This window comes from Lygodium microphyllum, chromosome 2, assembly GCF_053477565.2.
Source record: "Lygodium microphyllum isolate KBCC chromosome 2, Lygodium_microphyllum_v1.1.10, whole genome shotgun sequence".
Lineage (NCBI taxonomy): Eukaryota > Viridiplantae > Streptophyta > Polypodiopsida > Schizaeales > Lygodiaceae > Lygodium > Lygodium microphyllum.
In genome coordinates, this window is record NC_141136.1 from 90060993 (window position 1) to 90080131 (window position 19139).

Sequence of the window (19139 nt, forward strand, 5' to 3'; positions counted from 1 at the left end):
TGGAATCGCAAAGCGTAAATTTCATGATGCAATCATTGATATGCTGAAACGAAAAAGACAATTTGATGGTGAAGTTTTGCAAGCATTGACGCAGGTTGACAAAGACATGGAGAAACATGTTCAAAGGGAATATGATGATGCATGTAATACTTTTTTGGAACAGCCTGATATTGAAAATGGGTTAAATGAGAGTATAGACAACAAGCTTGTGGCTGAAAATGGTATTATGGGCAGCACTAAGCATAGAGAGAAGGCTATGTATAATGGGGATGTCCATCAACAAGCACATGAAGAAGAAGATGCTTATTTTATTCCAAGCAGTTATTATGCATGAATGCATTGGGCTCGTGCTACAATAGAGACAATTGTTAAAGTGAGAGAAAGAGAGACGCCTTACATAGCCCTCTTGGATCATGGTTCCAAAATCAATGTTATGGCACACAGCTTGTATGAGAATGGAGATTGGCAGATTGATGTAGATCCGGGATGGCGCATGTGAACAACAAACAATTCATTAGGAGATCTTTATGTTGCTTGTCCGAATGTACCAATGACTATTGGAAATGCAGGAATATCATTTTTTTGTGCAGGATTCGTGTAGTTATCCGGTGATTTTGGGGCAACCCTATATTTCGGAATCAAGGCTGAAAACAAAAGCCTTGGATGACGATTCTTCATATGCTCGGGTTCAAAGTAAAGTCAATACAAAGACGGTACAGTTTTTCACTGTTTGTGTGAGTCATCCCCGCAATTGAGATAGGCTGTGAGATAATCCTATGCCACCTAATGCATGAGAGCTTAAGGGTTTTTAGACAGCAGGGAAAATTGTGTTTGTGTCTGGATTGCAGGAATGGACAACATGTAGTCTTGGCAGTTTTAAGAATATTTCAGCCATGTGCAGGGCTAAAAAGAAATATGTAGGATGGGCTGAAAAAGAACTAAAGACATATAGTTTGATGGCTGCAAATGAAGATATTTGATGGCTATTTTCAGGGCTAGTTGATATTGATACAGTAGCTGAAATTTCTACAGCAATTAATGCTAAAAACAAGGCAGAAAAAGAGGTTATTTATGTTGACACTTTAGAGATGTATAAAGTCATTCAAGAGCTTGCTGAGCCTGAACATGAGAATATGGAAGAACAGGTTGAAGATGAAGGCATTGATATGGTAGAGAATACTTCTTCTGACACTGCAAATCCGTAAGACTTTGGCACATGCCAAAGGATGTGCAGGTTAGGAGGGAGTGGATGTCATGCCGCTACGCGCTCATAGTGTGAAAAAATTTAGAGTGCAGCTTTCTTATTGATCTAGAGAGCCAATGCCATATTAGTCATTAATTTTAGTGTCCGTAGTGTGGATGGTTGAAAAATAATAGATTTTTGGACAAGTTTAGCCAATTTTTGATATTTTAGATATTATCTCTTGTAAATATCCAAAACCTGGAGACAACTTCTAGAATAGGATGACATGTAAGAAAAAGCAAGTGGCTTTCAGCCATTTTGGGAGGATTTTATCCAAAAATAAGGATTGGCAAAATCACGCGATCACAGTTTTCAGGTAGTGAATAGCACTTCGAGCTGGGAGATGGAGGAGTGATCTAGCAGAATTCTGGCCAAGTATCCTGGTATTTTACTCCCCTTTCGGAGCCAATGGAGGCATCAAATTGACCATCTGAGCAGTATAGAGAAAAGAATTGTTTTATGCACGTTTTTGTCTACAAGAGATTTATCTTCTCATAATGCAGAAACAAATTAGCAAGCTTCACCTCTGTTAGTATTCTTCTACATCTTCTATTTCTTTAAAACCCTTCTCTCTCATCTACTCCTCTCCTTGAATCTCCCTTCACCCTGTTGTCTCTTACCTCCATGGTAGACTTTCGACCCCAAACCCTCCGACAACGAGGGTCTCTAATCAAGAGGTGATAAATCTGGTTAACCAAGGGCTGCTAATCCTACAAATGCAATAAGATCATGTTCCAATTTTGCCTCAAAATCTAGCATCCTTTTCGGTATTTCTTTAACTTTTATTGCAAATGGATGGAATACAACTAAGATCTTCTGATATACTCTGCTAATCGAAGCACCTCTTGCTATCAAAACTCACCAACAAAGCTTCAAACCAATTTGTCCCTTAGTTTTCTTCGGGATTGGCCTTCACCTCATCTTGCTCCTTGAAAGATAAATTAAGCCCCAAATCTGATATGGACCGGCTGGTCTCTTGAATCTCCCTAAAATTATTTAATGTCAACTACTAGAATTAAAGTCTTAGACCCTCAATTCTAAGCATGCATCCCGAGGTGGCTGTCAAACCCTAATTTTTGTTATAAATTGGAATTTATAACAAAGCTTTCCAATATTTGATGACTCAAATGGCTGGATTTTGGTAAAACTTGAGAGATGGATGTGGGATGAGAGAGAATAATGTAGAGAGAAAAATTTCAGAGTCTCATCACAAGAAAGGCTGAAAAACTGCTAATGTCTACTCAAACAACCATGGAAGGTATCACCTATAGCTTTCGACCGCTATTGCCCCCTCATGTATGATATCACCTACACCAAAAGGACCTTGGACTGCTATCACCTGCACCTAAATTATACATCAATTGCCCCACTACCATCATTTTCTTATGCTCACTATCCGCACTTGGAAATCATCCTGTTGTATTGGCTTTTCCTTCAGTGCACCTTACTATCTTGAAGCTCTTAAAGACGATTTCCTCTTCTTGCCTTTGTTGCCCTCCTTTAAGGGGTTCAAAAAGTGCAAAAACCAAGGATCCTTTGCCAATTGCACACGCGTTTCAACTGCTATCCTCAAGAGATCTTTAACTAGTCATCAAATTCATTTTCCTCTTGCAAGCCATCAGCTTCTAAAGCCCTAGAACGAGCCACGTTTTTTAAACCAACATTATCAGCTTGCTATCCATGCTATGTGCGTGCCTTTTCCAAGATTAAGCATTGCATTTCCTCCTTTATCATGTGAATTTTCAAACTAAGAGGCATCATCACTGCTTGATCCCATCTCACTATTTACAGACATTCTTGATGTAATGCTCAGTTGAATACCATGTCAGTACTATAGCAAGCTTCATCCTGTGAATTTTCAAACTAAGAGACATCATCACTGCTTGATCCCATCTCACTATCTAAAGGCATTCTTGATGTAATGCTGAGCTGAATACCATGTCAGCACTATAGCAAAGCTTCCGATCTTCAATCAGGTGCCTCGAGCCTACCAAGTCAAGGGATTTGATGGTATCCCAAAAATGGAACCATGAAACCAGTCTTTTTTCTCGGAGAGGGTGGTAAATAGCATGATTTAACACTAGTTATAGCAAGTATAAATTCATATAAAATAAAAATGCAAATATTACCACTTAATTTTGCGCATTGGACATCAAGTTGGCCCCAAAAACTAGCGCCCCTTGCACTATTCCTTTCACTTTATTGCAAATGGATAGAGTACAATTGAAATCCTCTTATCTTCTCCACTAATCTAAGTGCCTCTTGCTGTCAAAACTAACCAACAAGCCATTAAACTAATTTGCCCCTTGGTTTACTTGAGGATCGGCCTTCACCCTACTGCTTGAAAGACAAATTGAGCCCCGAATCTAATATAGAATGGCTGGCCTCTTGAATATCCCTTAAATTCTTTAATTTCAACTACTAGAATTCAAATCTTGGGCCCTCATTTCTGAGCACACATCCCAAGGTGGCTAAAAAACCCTAATTTTTCCTATAAATTAGGATCTACATTAGAGATTTTCCACAGGCTGAAAATTTGTTGTTGCCCTGCTCAAACAGCAATGGAAGCTATTATCTATAACTTAGGACCACCAAAAGGGTTGTTATCCCCTCCTGTGTGTCAAAAGTAACATATATGCTCTGATACTATGTCAAAATAAGCGACAGTGCAAAGAGAGAGTAGGATTTGTGAGGAGTAACACAAAGTGTGTACGACAAACACTAAGAGAGAAGAGAAACTCAAAAACACAAGAACACACTGATGATGCATTGAATCATGCTATGAGAAGAAAAGCTGATACAGCAAAGCCAAAGCTCAGAACATAACTGCATTGTTCTATCTGAATCAGGCAGCAACACTTGTGGGAAATCTACACAGTGAAGGGAGCGAAACGCAATCCTACAAGCAATGGACTATCGAAGTAATCACTTGAAGGTCAATAACAACTATCGAGGGAGTGAACCCTAGTCCTCTAATGTCATCAAAGATGTGGAAGATGATCAACAGCTGTTGAGGGAGCGAACCGCAATCCTCTCATGCCAAGGAGTGGCCAAAATGTGGAGACCAACTCTTTTTGGGACTGTCAGTGTGAAACCCTATATGAAGTGTGTGAACTAAAGAAGTGGTTCCTCAACACCCCCTCTCAGACCCAAAAAGGGATAAAAAAGAGGAGTGAAGAGAGATATGAAGAAGATGTAAAGGATCCCGAAGATCCAAGATTTCCACCTAAAAGGTAACCTATAGTAAGAACAGGAGACGAGATGAATTGTAGAACCTAACTCCACCTCGGGAGAGAAGCCACTAGCTTCGTAACTCCATGCTAGAGGAATTTGAAGGTCTCGCCACCAAGTCGCCCTCCAAGGCCCCGATCTAGGCGGTCTTTGAAGATCCTAGGTATCAAGAGGAGAAATGACTACTCAAGGACAGCCATCTTAAAAGAGTTAAGGGTTCTTCATGATGAGTAGATGCCCCTCCTGAGGGTAAAGGTGCAAGGGCCCCCTTAGGCGCCGAAGACGTAGAAGCCCCCTCTGCTAGAGATAGAAAATCTAAAAACTCATGGATCATGGACTCCAAATCATCTGATGACGAAGGAAATGCCGCCGGTCGTGCCAAAGAATGTATTTGGGGTGTTGAACTCCCAAAGATGGCCTCTCGAACCTGAGTGGTCAACAGTGAGGAAAGGTGAGGCTCAGATTGAGCCAAGGGTAGGCAATAGTCATTGTCTCTTAATGGAGTGTACTGCAGAGCCAAAGTAATAGAAAGGGTCGAACAATCACTCTCTCGAAGGAGCACACTACCAAGGCGACAGGAGCCAACAATCACTGTCTCTTGGGGGAGAACAATCACTCTCTCTCTCAAAGAAGCAGACTGCCAAGGGGACAATAGCCAATAATCATTGTCTCTGGGGGGAGAGGATTGCAGAACCATGCGTTGTCAAGGTGGCATTCCTGAGACCCTAGAAGAAGTAGAACCAACCTCCGTAGTGCATTCTGGGGGTCACGAGGAGGCCATGGTACCAGTCGATCCTCCTGTGGCTCGAAAGGGCTTAGTACACATCAAATACGTCTTATTGTCTTGAGCATAAAAAGCTAAAAGCCAGTGCAGAATAAACGAGTGCCAGGGGGTAGATGCATATACTCCGGTGGGATAGGGAGCAAATGTCCATGGCGGCAAGCATCGCTGGGGTTTCTGGCGATGCCAAAAGAGAAGCACTCAATGGTCTGTCCATCTACCTATGGAGAAGCCGTAGCACCGGAGCGTCGACATGTGAAAGGGTGGGTGGGTGGCAGAGGAAGAGAAGGATATCTTTATCTCCTGGTGATGCACCAAAAATGAAAGAGAAAATCAGTAGATGATGCCGGACCCGCGACCTGTCTTTGCCTTCTCTAATGAACAAGGTCTTTAGCTCTCTGAGCTCTTGCACTCCAATACCATGTCAAAAAATAATAGGCATGCTCTGATACAATGTCAAAATAAGCAACAATGCAAAGAGACAGTATGGTTTGCAGGGAGTAACACAATGTGTGTACGGCAAACACTGAGAGAGAGAAGAAATTCAGAAACACAAGAAGAACACGATGATGATGCACTGAATCATACTATGAGAAGAAAAGTTGATCCAACGGAGCCGAAGCCTTGAAGATAATTACACTGTCCTGTGTGAATCAAGCAGCAACACATGTGGGAAATCTGCACAGTGAAGGGAGCGAAAAGCAGTCCTTCGGGCAATGGGCTATTGAAGTAATCACTCAAAGGTAAAGGACAGCTGTCGAGGGAGTAAACCGCAGTCCTCTAATGCCGTCAGAGAGATGTGGAAGATGATCACCAGCTGTCGAGGGAGTAAACTACAGTCCTCTAGTGCCAGGGAGTGACCTGGGCAGCAAAATGCAAATCCCATAGTGTTGAGGAGCTGTCAAACGCAGGGAGAGCAGCCCACATGCTGACACCAGGTGGATAATGATGACGCCAAATAATGGAAGATGAGCCAGGCTGCAAAAACGCAGGTCCCAGCAGGCATATGACACCAAGTGATGGAGCAAAAGCCAGGCTGCAAAAACGCAAGTCTCAACAGCCCCTATGACATATGAGTGACGCCAAGTGATGGAGAAGGAGCCAAGCTACAAAAACGCAAGTCCCAGCAGCCCCTGTGATAGATGAGTGATGAAATCACTGAAACTCAATGATGTAGAGTGTTGCCAAAGGCTAGGATACTGACGCCAAGCTAGAGATGATGACGCCAGGCAAGGAGAAGATCGCCACACTAAAAAACGCAAGTGAAGGTGAAGCCTGATGAAAAAGGGTGCTGATGCCAAGCAGATAATGGTGACGCCAAGTGGAAGACACTCCAAACGCAAGGCTTGATGATGGAATAGGAAGCGTGAAGCAGAAGAGGAAGGGTGAAGGCAGCCACGAACCGCAATGTCCTCTTGAAGGGGTGTGAGGGCAGTGGAAGGGGCTATTGAGAGAAGGAAAGTGGTGGTGGTGACCAAAGTTGGTCAAGAATGACTGAAGAGAGAGAGGTAATGAATGAAGTGACTACCTATTTATAGGCATAAGGTGTTTAGGGTGGCGCACCACTGTGTGGGCACCCACTGAAAAAGTGGCCAAGATGTGGACACCAACCTTTTTGGGGTTGTCAGTGCGAAACCCTAAATGAAGTGTGTGAATTGAATAAGTGGTTTCTCAACACTGTGTGCTGTCAGCTTGACCAGAAGGACCTTGGACTGCTATCACCTACACCTGGAGGACTACAAACTATTGTCACCTGCTATAAGACTAGTTCTTGGTGGTTGTAAATCACATCATCAACATCTCCTTGCTCTCTAACAACCTCTGTCTCTCTCAGAATGGTTGGAATAGACTTCCACCACTCCTCAAACATTTTTCCCACTTGCATGGGTAAATTTTGCCAAGTGGCAATAGCATAAATCATCATTTACTTTTAGTCTCACTTTGTCTCTTGAATCAAATTGTAAAAGTATCTCCACCAACCTTCTAGTCCCATATTTCAATTTTATCAAGCTTATTAAATTAATTTTCAAAATATAAATCTTGAAAATTAATTTATTAACTATTATATTTTTTAAAAATAATTTTACCAACCAATGATTAAATTAGCTAGTTCAATTTATCTTCCAAGGATCCTTGAGCAATTATTAGATCTTAGACTTGACATTAATTAATTAATTGATGCCTAGTCTCTAATGTCACCACACTAACATTAGTGGCCAATAAATTAGTTTGGGCCAAAACCTGACACCAGGTACCACCTAGTACTTGTTAGAGATAACTTATTACACCTTTTGTCTATGGCATCAACTAATATTTTGGGCTCCTACATCCCACATTATAAAATAATTAGCTTGCACCTCACATGTGCAAGTCACATTAATACATTTGATTGACTTTTAATCAAAAGCTAACCAGCAAAACTTATTACAACTTTTGTCTATGGTGTCTATTGATATTTTGGGGTCTTATGTCCCACATTGTAAAATAGTTAACTTGATGTGTAAGTCACATTAGCACATTTGATGAACTTTTAATCAAATGCTAACCAAAGTAATAAAATTTTATATCCCCATGACACTCCATGCATAACTCCCCAATCTTTATGAAAAAAACAAAATAATTTGGGCTAGATTCTAGGCAAATCAAGCAAGTTGCAAAAGGGGATAGATTTTCCATGTGGCAAACTACATTTTCCGCAACAACTTATTATTCAAAAGTCTTTTATTGTTTTTAATTCAGTTGTATGGTCTTTGCACTAGTCAGCTAACTTGATCAAATTATTGTATTATTTCCTACCTGTTTAGACAGACTTGCCTTGCAATCATAGTCATTTGGTTTTCATCCAAGTGAAGAGAGATCTTTGGTTGCTTATACTCACACAGCCCATTGTACATATTTGCATCGGTATTCAACATTCATTTGTAAAAATTACACGGTGCAGTCTGTGCAAGGAGTAGAAAATTACACATCAAATATGAGAAGAACAAAAACTGCTTTAATTTCAAATGAATTGATACAAACATGGCTCTATCCACCCATGCACTTCCAATGTAAAGCTTAGATGGCGATCCAGACAGATGATAGGTGAAGAGCTTAAGGCTAACTAGAAGAACTTTGACTGGGTGAAAGATAGATTGATGATGGCTTTGGAGGGGTCTTCCTTTTATAGCCCCACAAGGTAATGTCGGCTTGTCCAACCATATTATGAACCTTCCCTAGCCGGCCAAGGAATACTCCTGCTGCCATCAGGCTAGGGGCGCTGCCCCCCAAGACTCTCGTCAAGGGGCCACTAGTCTCCCTTGGATCCCACAGCTAGGGGTCGCTTCCACAGCCCCCAAACCCCAAAATAGGAATCCCTAATAACTCCCACACCTTGCAACTCAATGCATTGTGCCTCAAGTTGCTACTAGCATAAGTACTCTATCTAACCCAAAGGCTAGATCCACAAAGGTCACATTTTTGCCATCTGATCACATAGACCTCATCTAACATACAAGTCAGGATCCCCAACCAATGTCTAGGCTCACACATGGCTTCTCCTCATAACGGGAGCCTTACAACTTAGAGCACTGTGGATCATTGATGGCACCTTACGAGAGCGGAGGATTGAGCATATCGAACATCATTCTCTGCAATCTTCAGCATTATGGATCTTTCCCTAACTCTCTTCTCTCCATGTTCACTTCTTTCTTTTAATCCGGTTATACACTTCTCTGCATTCTCTACACTCTAACATATATCACCTTTTCGACCATTTGCTCCACCGAAAGAGAGAGAGATTATTCGACTCCTTTGCCTTTGCAATCCACTCCGCTACAACAAAGTGGTTGTTCGTCGTCACCCTTGGCTTTGCAATCTATTCCATTGCAAGACAGTGGCTGTTAGCCACCACCTTTGGCTCTACAATCTACTCCATCGAGAAAGAGAGAGATTGTTGTGTGACACCAATGGCTCCACATACGCTATACATTGCCCCTCCTCCACATGGCTCCATGGATACCAACTCCAATGAGGGCATTATAAAGATCACTTGTGATAACCCCTCCTACTTTCTTAGTATATCCTGCTATCCCTCCCTCTCATCCCTCTTCTACTCCACATTTTAGAAGCCCACTTTGGGAGCTATATAGCCTCTAATCCACCATAGCCTCAAATACATTCTTTAGTAGTACAAGTGGTTATTCCTTCATCATTAGATATATTGGAGGCCTTGAATGTTTCAGCCATCTCTTAGTGACTAGACCTTTGCATCTTGTCCAACATATAGAGACAAGGATAATGTCCTCTCTCAAGGTATCCAATCAAGCACACCTTTGTGTTCTTACTAGCATGGAGACACAAAGCTAGCGGCTTCTCCCCAAGGTCGAGTTTTGGGCACCCTTAGCTATCATCTTTCCTCCTGGGTGGAGTTCTTTCCTTTCTTGGATTACAAGTGTTTCCTTCATTATCGACCATAGGTCCCCCCACCTCGCCATCGAGTTAGGAAGGTGGGCCTCAGCTCTTCTTCCACCATCACTATTGACTCGTAGGAGGCCTCTTCTCCATTGTACTTTCAAGGGTTGGTTTGTCTTCGTGTATACCTCCTCACCAACTTTGTGCATGGATGATTCATACTTATTGTAAAAGGGCACTATTGCATGAGATCCCTACATGGGTATCACTAGAGTGGACCCTATTGCATAATCATGTGTGTACTTGCATACTCCCTTCATGAGCCCCTTCTCAAGTGAAACACCATGTATTGTGCAACATGCTATGCCCTCTTGCATCATTAAGCGGGGATCCCAAGGAACATCCATTGATCTCAAATTGTCACCATTAGATTGCCACCACCCTCACCATTTCATTCCTTGTCCTCAATGCCCTTGTGGATGGTTGGGCACCTCTCTACCGTGTTGACAAGCATGCGTGCTGACCATCCGTTCCCCCATGGAACACTCACTAAATAAAATTTGGGGATAAAAAATCAAAAGAAAAGAAAACGAAAAGCCCACAAAAAACAACAGACCTAGGCTAACAAGAAAAGAAGGAAAAAAACAAGCAAAGACACTCCCTATTGACAAACGCTACCCCAAACAGTCTACATGCAAGGTGCCAACCCAGACATTTGGCTGGCTCTCATGTCTATAAATAGTGGATCTGTCCAGCCACTTTGCATCCCACACCTTTGCTGCTCATCACCCTTGCTCCTATGCCTTCTCCACTTGTTGCCTGCTTGCTGCCACATCATCATTAAACTGCTGATTGCAGCATTTTCTGCACCAGCAGACCACCTTGCTGCTGCCCAACTGCCACATCATCATCCAATGGCAACCTGATTCCAGCCCTCCATCTAGCATTTCCAGAATTTGCTACAGCTGTGTTTGCTGCTGATCAGGCCACGCTGTCTGACGTCATCATTCGGGACAGTTCATGGGCTGCGTTTTTGTCACATCTACTGCTGCCCACTTCTCAGAGTTCTACTGCTGTGCTTTTTCCTCAGAGGCTGTGTTTGCTGCTGATCACTCCTACAGGAGTGCCACAGCTGCATTTTCTTCATCTTTGGTTGCATGGCATCCTCTGACATTAGAGCTTTGGTGGTGTAATGCTTCGGGATCTTTTGGAGGTCATCTCCATCGACTCAACCTGCTCCTCCAGAGAGAGTGGTTAGAGTCTCTCTTCACTCTTTGGACATACATTCTATCATTCATTTGTTCCTTCACTCTATTCTTTGCGTTCTGTGTTTTTAGTTTATCTCCAAATTCAGTTGTTTAGTCAAATTCATACACATTCTATGTTATCTCTGCAAACCCTAAAGTGTTCTCCTCACATTCGACCCTTCGCCCTACTATCCACTCTTCTTCCCCCTTGTGTTTCAGTTTCCCTACTGTTTGTGAGGTGCTGGCCTGCCTTAGGTGCCTGAAGAACTTGGGTTTCCCTACTGGTCTGAGTATTGGTCACTAGCCGAAGGCTGCCTGACCTGCTGATGGCTGCATTTACTGCCGGAGGAAACCTTGGGAGCTGCATTTTCAGCTGGAGGGGCTTGGTGCTTTCCCTACCCTTGAAAGATTGCTGGTGGCTGTGGTTTCAGTCCTAAAGGACTGATGGTGGCTGCATTTTCAGTCTGAAGCACTGTTGGTTGCTGTGTTTCATCCCTAACATGGCTGGTGGCTGCATTTTTAAAGAGACCTTCATGTTTCAGCTGCTGATTGGTTGCTGTGTTTCATCCTTGACATGGTTGGTGGGTGCATTTTTTTAAAGAGACTTTCACGTTTCAGCTTCTGGGCATCCTACTTCTCCGCTTGGCTCTATTTGGAACCTCTCCTCCATCTTCCACCACCTCCTCAGTCCACTTCTCAGCATGGATCTATTTGAAACCTCTCCTCTGTCTTCCACAAACCTCCTCAGTCCACTTTGTCACCCATGAGGTCTCAACTTCATTTCTGTCTTCTTGCACTGGCTGCATGTACACATTCTACCTGAACTGCCCAAGGCTCAAAACTTGGACCCCTCTTACACCCAATAATGGTGCTTCTCAAGTTCAAGCTGACTTATGGGACAGGATCCATGCCAGAGATTTGACATTCTTTTGCTTTAATTGTATTAACAATGTGTTGCTTCATGTGAAAGATCTTGAGACTACAGCACTCTAACTATTCCTCATGGAAGGTGAAGGCTCCTATGAGATGTGCATGTTCATCTCTTGCCCTATTACTCCTTCACACAATGATGGCGCTTCTCAGGATCAAGCTGATTTGTGGGACAGGGTCCATGCTAGAGCTTTGACATTTTTTTGCTTTGGTTGTACTAACTGTGTGTTGGTTCACATAAAAGTGCTTGAGACTACAGCACAGCTGTGGACTACACTCAAGAACCTCTGAGGTTCGCACCCTCTCACCATCTCACTCTAGTAGAGATGCGGCTTCATGAGATGTCCCCATCCAAGCCTCCTACTATGACAAAGCACAACAATAAGATGGAGCAGGTTTGGTCTAAGTTAGCATCATGTGGTTAGGTGGTGGATTCTAGGGATTTGGCAAGTATACCTTGCTTATCCATCTTCCCTCCCCCGGGTATGTTGTCTTTTATACCAATTGCTTACCATGGGCTTGTGAGACTAATTTAACAAGAGTTAGTTCCTTTAGTGCTCAAGCAAGAGGCTCAGAATTCTAACACCTCCAATGGGTTGGGAGCAATCACCAAGGTATTCACCACAAATTCCAATGGGGAAGGGAAGAAGAAAGAGAAGAGTACGAGAGACAAGGAGGGAAATAGGAATAAAGAGAAGGATCTTTCAAGAGGTGCCCTCATAGCAAGAGACCTTGAGAGGGAATCCATATGGAGGATCAATGTTGGTAGAAGCGTCCCCATCTAAGTCCTTCAAAAGACGCAAGGCATGCGATACAATTGCGAAGGATACTACCTCTACGACACCAACTACATAGTCCATGTTTGTCACTCTTCTTGGTTTAGAGGGGGAAGCTAGCTTGGCCTCTTCAAAGCCAAAGCCTTGGCTGTTTGGATAGTGGCACCACTAGCCATGTGACTCCTCATCCGGAGTGGTGCGGATGTCTAGGAGACCCCAACAAAGGATAGGATATGACAACTATGACAGAGAGCCCGAGATGGAGGAGCACTACCTATCCAAATGTACAATGTACTAGAGAGATCATTGCCTCTTCCGTGAGGGCTTCAAACCTCTCCACCATGTCATGGAGTACGGGACTAGAGATGTCTAGGGCTTTTCCTCTTGGAGCTCCAAAGGCCCCGCACATCACTACTATGAGATAGGAGACCATACAATAATTTACTATGCCAATGCAGCAATCTAGACACAACCAACACTTCAGCTTGAGAAGAATTGTCAAAGGCTTCTAGAGCATCATTATGCCAAAATAAAACCAATATAACTTCACAAACTTTTTGTTTAATGGGCAAAGCAAAAAAATATGTATCTCTAAAATATCAAAAGCAAGTGTAGAATGCTTTCAATTGCAGCATAGCACCTACTGCAATTTTAGTGTTCAGCATAAAGCTTTATGATGCATGGAAAAACACAAAATGTGGCCAGCCTAAGGAAAAGATGGCACACATGCACACACATACACCATAAGAGAATGATAGGGCATGCAAGGAAGTCAAAACAATAGCCTGTTTGAATCAGTAGTTCACTTCTTGACATCACAGATAAGGACATGAACTTTAAGCAGGGCTCATTTCCAGGTCATCCTTTTCTTATGTGCCTGTGGAACTACCTGCTCATTGCAATACAAGCATGATCCAGATGAAAAAGCATCTAAGCACATAGAATAATCTTGGATTGAAATTTGACACCCAAGCTTAAATGTGATTGACCTAGAATGGATAACTAAGTTTGAGTCGGAATCCTAAAACAAGGCTGAGGCTCAGGTATAATTTAGCCGAAAGTGATTGAAACAGAGGTGAAATCCATGCTCGGGTTTTCTGGAAATTGCTCAAAGAGCAAAGTATATGTGTTCACAAATCGTTGTTTGAACTCTCCTCTTTTTGGTGTCCTATTTTAGATCACTGCAGATCATGCGAGGAGTGAAAATTCCTGTATTGAATGGAGTGTGTAGTAAATTAGCGTGTGCCCCTTGGATGCTGCCTCATTATAGAGCAGCCCTTGCCATGTATCGCAACTGAGAGTTGTCTTCCATAGAGAAAACTGCCCAAAAAAAAAACTCAAGTCCTGTCAACTAGGAACAATGTTGCTCCACAAAAACTCACATAACAATCTTTATCCTTTCTTGTCCCATGTCTTGTTGCTTTCAGGGCTCTCCTTCAGAGAGCAAAACTTGCATATTGAATAGTAGCTTTAGCACTTTTAAGTATTAAATACATCAAAGGCACTGTAAAGTCCTGCAAAGGCACAAAACCAACGGCTCACTTTTACAACTCAAGGGGAATCAAATAATTCTTAAATGCCATTTATGCTCTCCTAGTCCAAAACCAAGATCAATAAGACACCCCTTGGACAAGATTTATGGCCCTATCTGACCCTCAAAATACCTGCATAATTGTGGACTACTCATCCTGGCCATGGCTATATGTGCAGTCTGATACTGGTAAATTTCATAGGAGAACACTTAAGGAAAAACTGTGCAACCCACTACTGTAGCAATCTCAAGCACAAATACACTTACAAAAGACCATAGGTGCAAATTGGACAACTGAAAGACTGCAAAAAACAACTGAGAGATGATTCATCCAATTCACAGTTTAAAAAAAGATGCACTCACCTCACACTGCCATCATTGTCCAAGTCTGCTGCTAGAAAATCTCCAGTTGTCATCTCTTTTTCCAACATCAATTTTGCAATCAACTTATGGCATTTGTCAATACGTGCTTCTGCAAGGTAAAGGAAGGACTGTGCAATTGCCAGAGTGCTCACTAAAAGCCATACTGAGGCAAATACACGACCTAGAAGTGTCTTGAAAGTATGATCTCCATAACCTACTGTTGTGACGGACATGCAAGATAAATAAAAAGCATCGATCCACCCCAGCTTCTCCAAATAGTTCATCATGAATGTACCCAGTCCTATGCACAGAATGACAACACCAAATGCAAGGACCACTTTGGAACGGATCCTCATGCGTCCTTTCTTTACATCCACCAGGTAAGTTCGGACAGTCTCATGTGGGCCTGCAGCAACTGTGTTCAGCAGTACATTTTCTTGCGTTTGCAAAAGATAAGCCACCATGGCACTCAAAAGCATATCGACAAAGCCAAAACCAATCAAAACAAAAACACATGAGAACAGTTTTGCCAGAGGTGTAACAGGTGTGATGTCACCATATCCAATAGTAGAGAGCGTAACAATGCAGAAATATAATGCATCAAAAAATCCATTTGTGCTCGAGCCTGAAAATTCTTGCCCTGCAAGGATGTACATTATGACTCCCACTGCCAAATATAGCATAAGCCATATCAAAGCCTGTGACACAACCGCTGCTGGTGAGCCCAAGGATTGCGCAGTTTTGAAAGCAAATCCATCTGATGCTTTTTCAAGAACAGGATTTACAGTAGGTGCAGTTCTTGCCCTCCGCAAATGTTTAGTTGGATGAAAGCATTCTTTTGAATGTATCAAAGTTGCTGGAAACTGTTTGTCACTCTCTGCCCTCTGACTTGTATCCAGATTACAAGGCAGCACCATTGCTCTCGTGAGGTCTCGACTGCAAGGGGCAATGAAGGAACCCCTTTCATCAAGGTCAAGTCTTGTCAAGGATGGTAATAGATTGTGTTGTCTGCGATATTCTACAAGCATGTCATCATACGGAGTAGCATTTACATCTGCGTTATGATATCTGGGGCTATGGGAATATGCACAGACCTCATCACACATATTAAACTCTGACCCAGACAGGTGCCAATCTTTTCTGTGAGTGTCATCATTATTTTCATCATTACCACTGTCACTATTGTTGAAGGTAGTAGCATAATCAGTTTGATCAGAAAATGGGGGTGAGTACAAAGAGTCGATATCTGGAGAGCCAAAAATAAGCCTTTCCTTGATGCTGCGGTTTTTTGCAGAGTCAAGGAGAAGTTCCTCCATGTTAGACCAACAGCATGCATAAAAAACTACAAAAGCTTGTTTGCCATTTGCTGTTCCGTCCTGCTATGTTCAAGGATAGACCCCTTGCTGGTCAAAATATAATCATTCAGTGCTTCCTGTTCCATCCTGCTATGTCCAAGAATTGACTCCTTCAATGGTGATCAAAATATCATCATTTAATAGCTTACAGCCGAGAAAATGGTGCATAAGCTTGACTGTTTGACATTGTAGCTGCATGCAGGTTTACTAATCCCTTGCATACAAATAATCAAGAACCTTTCTAGCAGCAAAAGCTTTATTGTTGGCACAATTCCTATTGCAGGACTACTCATGTAAGAACCGGTGCTGCATGATACATCGGGTAACACCTCTGCAAGTTCTAATCAGAGAACCTCTCTGACGGCATTCTAGCAAGATCGAATAAGGCTTGCCAGACACGCCGTGTACCTTGTATATTGGCCTGCCAGCCGTTTTGGAAGGCCTCAGCCGCCATAGCCGTCTTTTTCCTATCGTCCATGTAGATATATTTAATCTGCAGGTGTGTTTTTCTTTCGTCCGGCCTGCTTGCCAGCATGAAGAGAAAAACCAAATGGCCTCACCAGCTCGACACGTGCATTTTGTATGACTGCTTACTAAGTCCAACAATTCTTACAAAAGGAACATTAATTCTTCCGTTGATGAAGAGTTGTCATCTTAGTTCATACTAGGCGCTCCGCACCTAGACCCGCACCCACCCCCACGTTTTCTTTTTTTTCTTGTGGGGGAGGTGGGGGGCTGCCACGTGGCACCCGCCCCCTACCTCTTCTTAACTAATAGTATAGACTAGGCTATTCGCACTTAGATTCTCTTGGCATTTCACGTCGGGGTTTGAAAGCACGTTTCTAGGCGATCCACACTTAGATTCTCTCGGCATTTCACATGGGGGTTTGAAAGTATATTTCATATGGTAAGAGGGTTCAAAGAAGGTTGATATAAAAAATAGATCCAAACTTCAAAAGCTTTGGCACAAAAATGGGGGTGTGGTACTCACTAATGTATATGGAATGAAAGACCAACATTAAAATATATCTCCAACAAAACCTTGATCATTTCTCAAAGTTTTTCAAAGACCAACACATTTGATGGTGCTTTCTATTCACATTGAGCCTATCTTGGCATACATATTATCCTTACACAGTGAACCAATAACATCACATAAATTTGACAACCCATAAAGTATATTGAAAATTACTTCTTCTTCTTCTTCTTCTTCTTCTTCTTCTTCTTCTTCTTCCTCTCTCTCTCTCTCTCTCTCTCTCTCTCTCTCTCTCTCTCTCTCTCATAATAAATAATTAATAACATATGTACATGATTGTATATGTATAATACATTAATCAAAATACACTTATATATGATTTTAATAATTAATTAATGTATTAATTATTAATATCCAATAAATTATATAAAATTATTAATAATTACAGTACATACATGACAATTATCATTAATACAAATAATACATGAAAGATAAGTATACATAATGATTATTAGTTAAAATAATAATATATTAATTAATATTATAAATTATAGTTATATATTAACATATTATATATTTAAATATATTATTTTTATTATTAATATATATACTTTTATATATAATTATAATTAATTTAGGTAATAAATTAATAGTAATTATACATAATAATTAAATGTTAATATGTAATATAAATATCAACTATACATATACACATTGATTATAAGTTAAGTGTATTTTATATAGTATTAGTTAATAGTTAATGATTAACACGTTAAGGTGTGGGTATATGTGAATGATACACACCTACACACACATACATTATTCTCTTTTTGCATGTTCTTATTTTTCATATGCTTTGTTTGTCTGTGTGTATGTGCTCTGTGTGTGTGTGCGTGTCTAATACATGTATGTCTATTTATGTGATCTCGTAAATGTGTGTCCTCTCTCTCCCTCTCGTCATTTTGATTTTCTCTCCTTTTGTTTTCTTCTTATTGTATCTTATCTTACTTCACCTCATGCACATGTATATATGTGTATATGCATGTTTATATGCATTGCATGTATATGTATATGCATATATTTGTGTGTGGATGTGTGTGTTTGCATGTGTGCATGTGTGCATGCATATTTTATAAGTGTGTCTCCTCTTTCTCTTTGTCTCTCTCTCCTTTTTTTTTGCTAGATCGCTAGCCTATATTACAACAAAAGTAACCACCTTTTTTGTTATCAAGGCAAACATAGAGACTTTGAGTGGTAGCTTTCTGGCTATGATATAGGTAGAGAAAAATTCAAGAATGATGAATGTGACAATGGGAAGTCAGTGATGGGTATACAAGTATTAGGAGCTATGAGATGGAGGCAATGTTGGGAACATGGACCTCTTATACCTATGGCAACTCCTCATGCTTGGCGAGGCTAATACAAGTGTGTTTTTCCTTATTGCCCAACTTAGAAAGACAAATCATTTCTAGTGCATGTTGTCTATCTTGCATTCAATACATTTTTTATGAGCATCCCAACCCTCAAGGTTTTGCAATAAAGGCCTCCTATTGGATGTTCAGACCTCAATAACATACTCAATGAAGGAGTTGATACAAATTGTATACTGACATAAATCTCAACTCGCCAGATTCCAAAAATGTATGCCTCCTCGTCTTTCAAAGCAACTCAGATGGACCTTTCCTATATCATGTATGCCCTACCCACCTTGGCTCAAGATCTAAAAACGACAAATAGGTTTGACCCCATGATCCGATCCCGACCTTCTCATAATAGACTAAGCCATCTAAAAGTGAGAGCTTGTAGGCACATCGTGATTGGATGGTCTCTATTTTCATTTGTGCCAAGGGTATCTACAATGGAGAGTAGCAAGCCATCAAGGAGTGGAGAGACATACCAATAGAGGAGGCCATTGGGCATGCCGCCAAGGAGAGGAGGAGGTAGCAAAGGGGCAATAGCCTAGGTGAGGAGGCGAGTGGAGGCACAAGCAAGAAGGGGAGGAGCAACAAAGCCGATGAGGAGAGAAGCAGCCAAGGAGCAAGATTGGTATATTTTTTAATTTGATGTCAAATTTGAAATTGATAAGAAATGATGGTAAATTTCATAGATAATGATGGCACAATTTGAGAGTGATAGAAAGTGATAGTAAATTTTGAAATTAATAATACTCCTTGCCACTTGTATGCTATGAAAAAGTGAGCATAGAAATCAAGCCAAAGATAAGGATTGTGAGACTTGGAGGCTTAAGTGGCATAACAAGTCTCAAAGGTGAAGCTTTGTATCCCCATTTTAAAGCCTAGACTTTGGGGCAATT

General features: G+C 41.5%; 1 protein-coding gene across 1 annotated transcript in view; it reads right to left on the reverse strand.

Annotated features, from left to right (window-relative positions):
- The window catches only part of LOC148040008 (two-pore potassium channel 5-like), a 49376-nt gene extending 33015 nt beyond the window's left edge, over nt 1-16361 (reverse strand). Inside the window, exon 1 of the mRNA XM_087665974.1 lies at nt 14495-16361. Coding sequence (XP_087522100.1) covers nt 14495-15810 — 1316 coding nt within the window. The 5' untranslated portion in view covers nt 15811-16361. The remainder of the gene's footprint in view (nt 1-14494) is intronic.
- Between the last annotated feature and the right edge of the window lie 2778 nt (nt 16362-19139).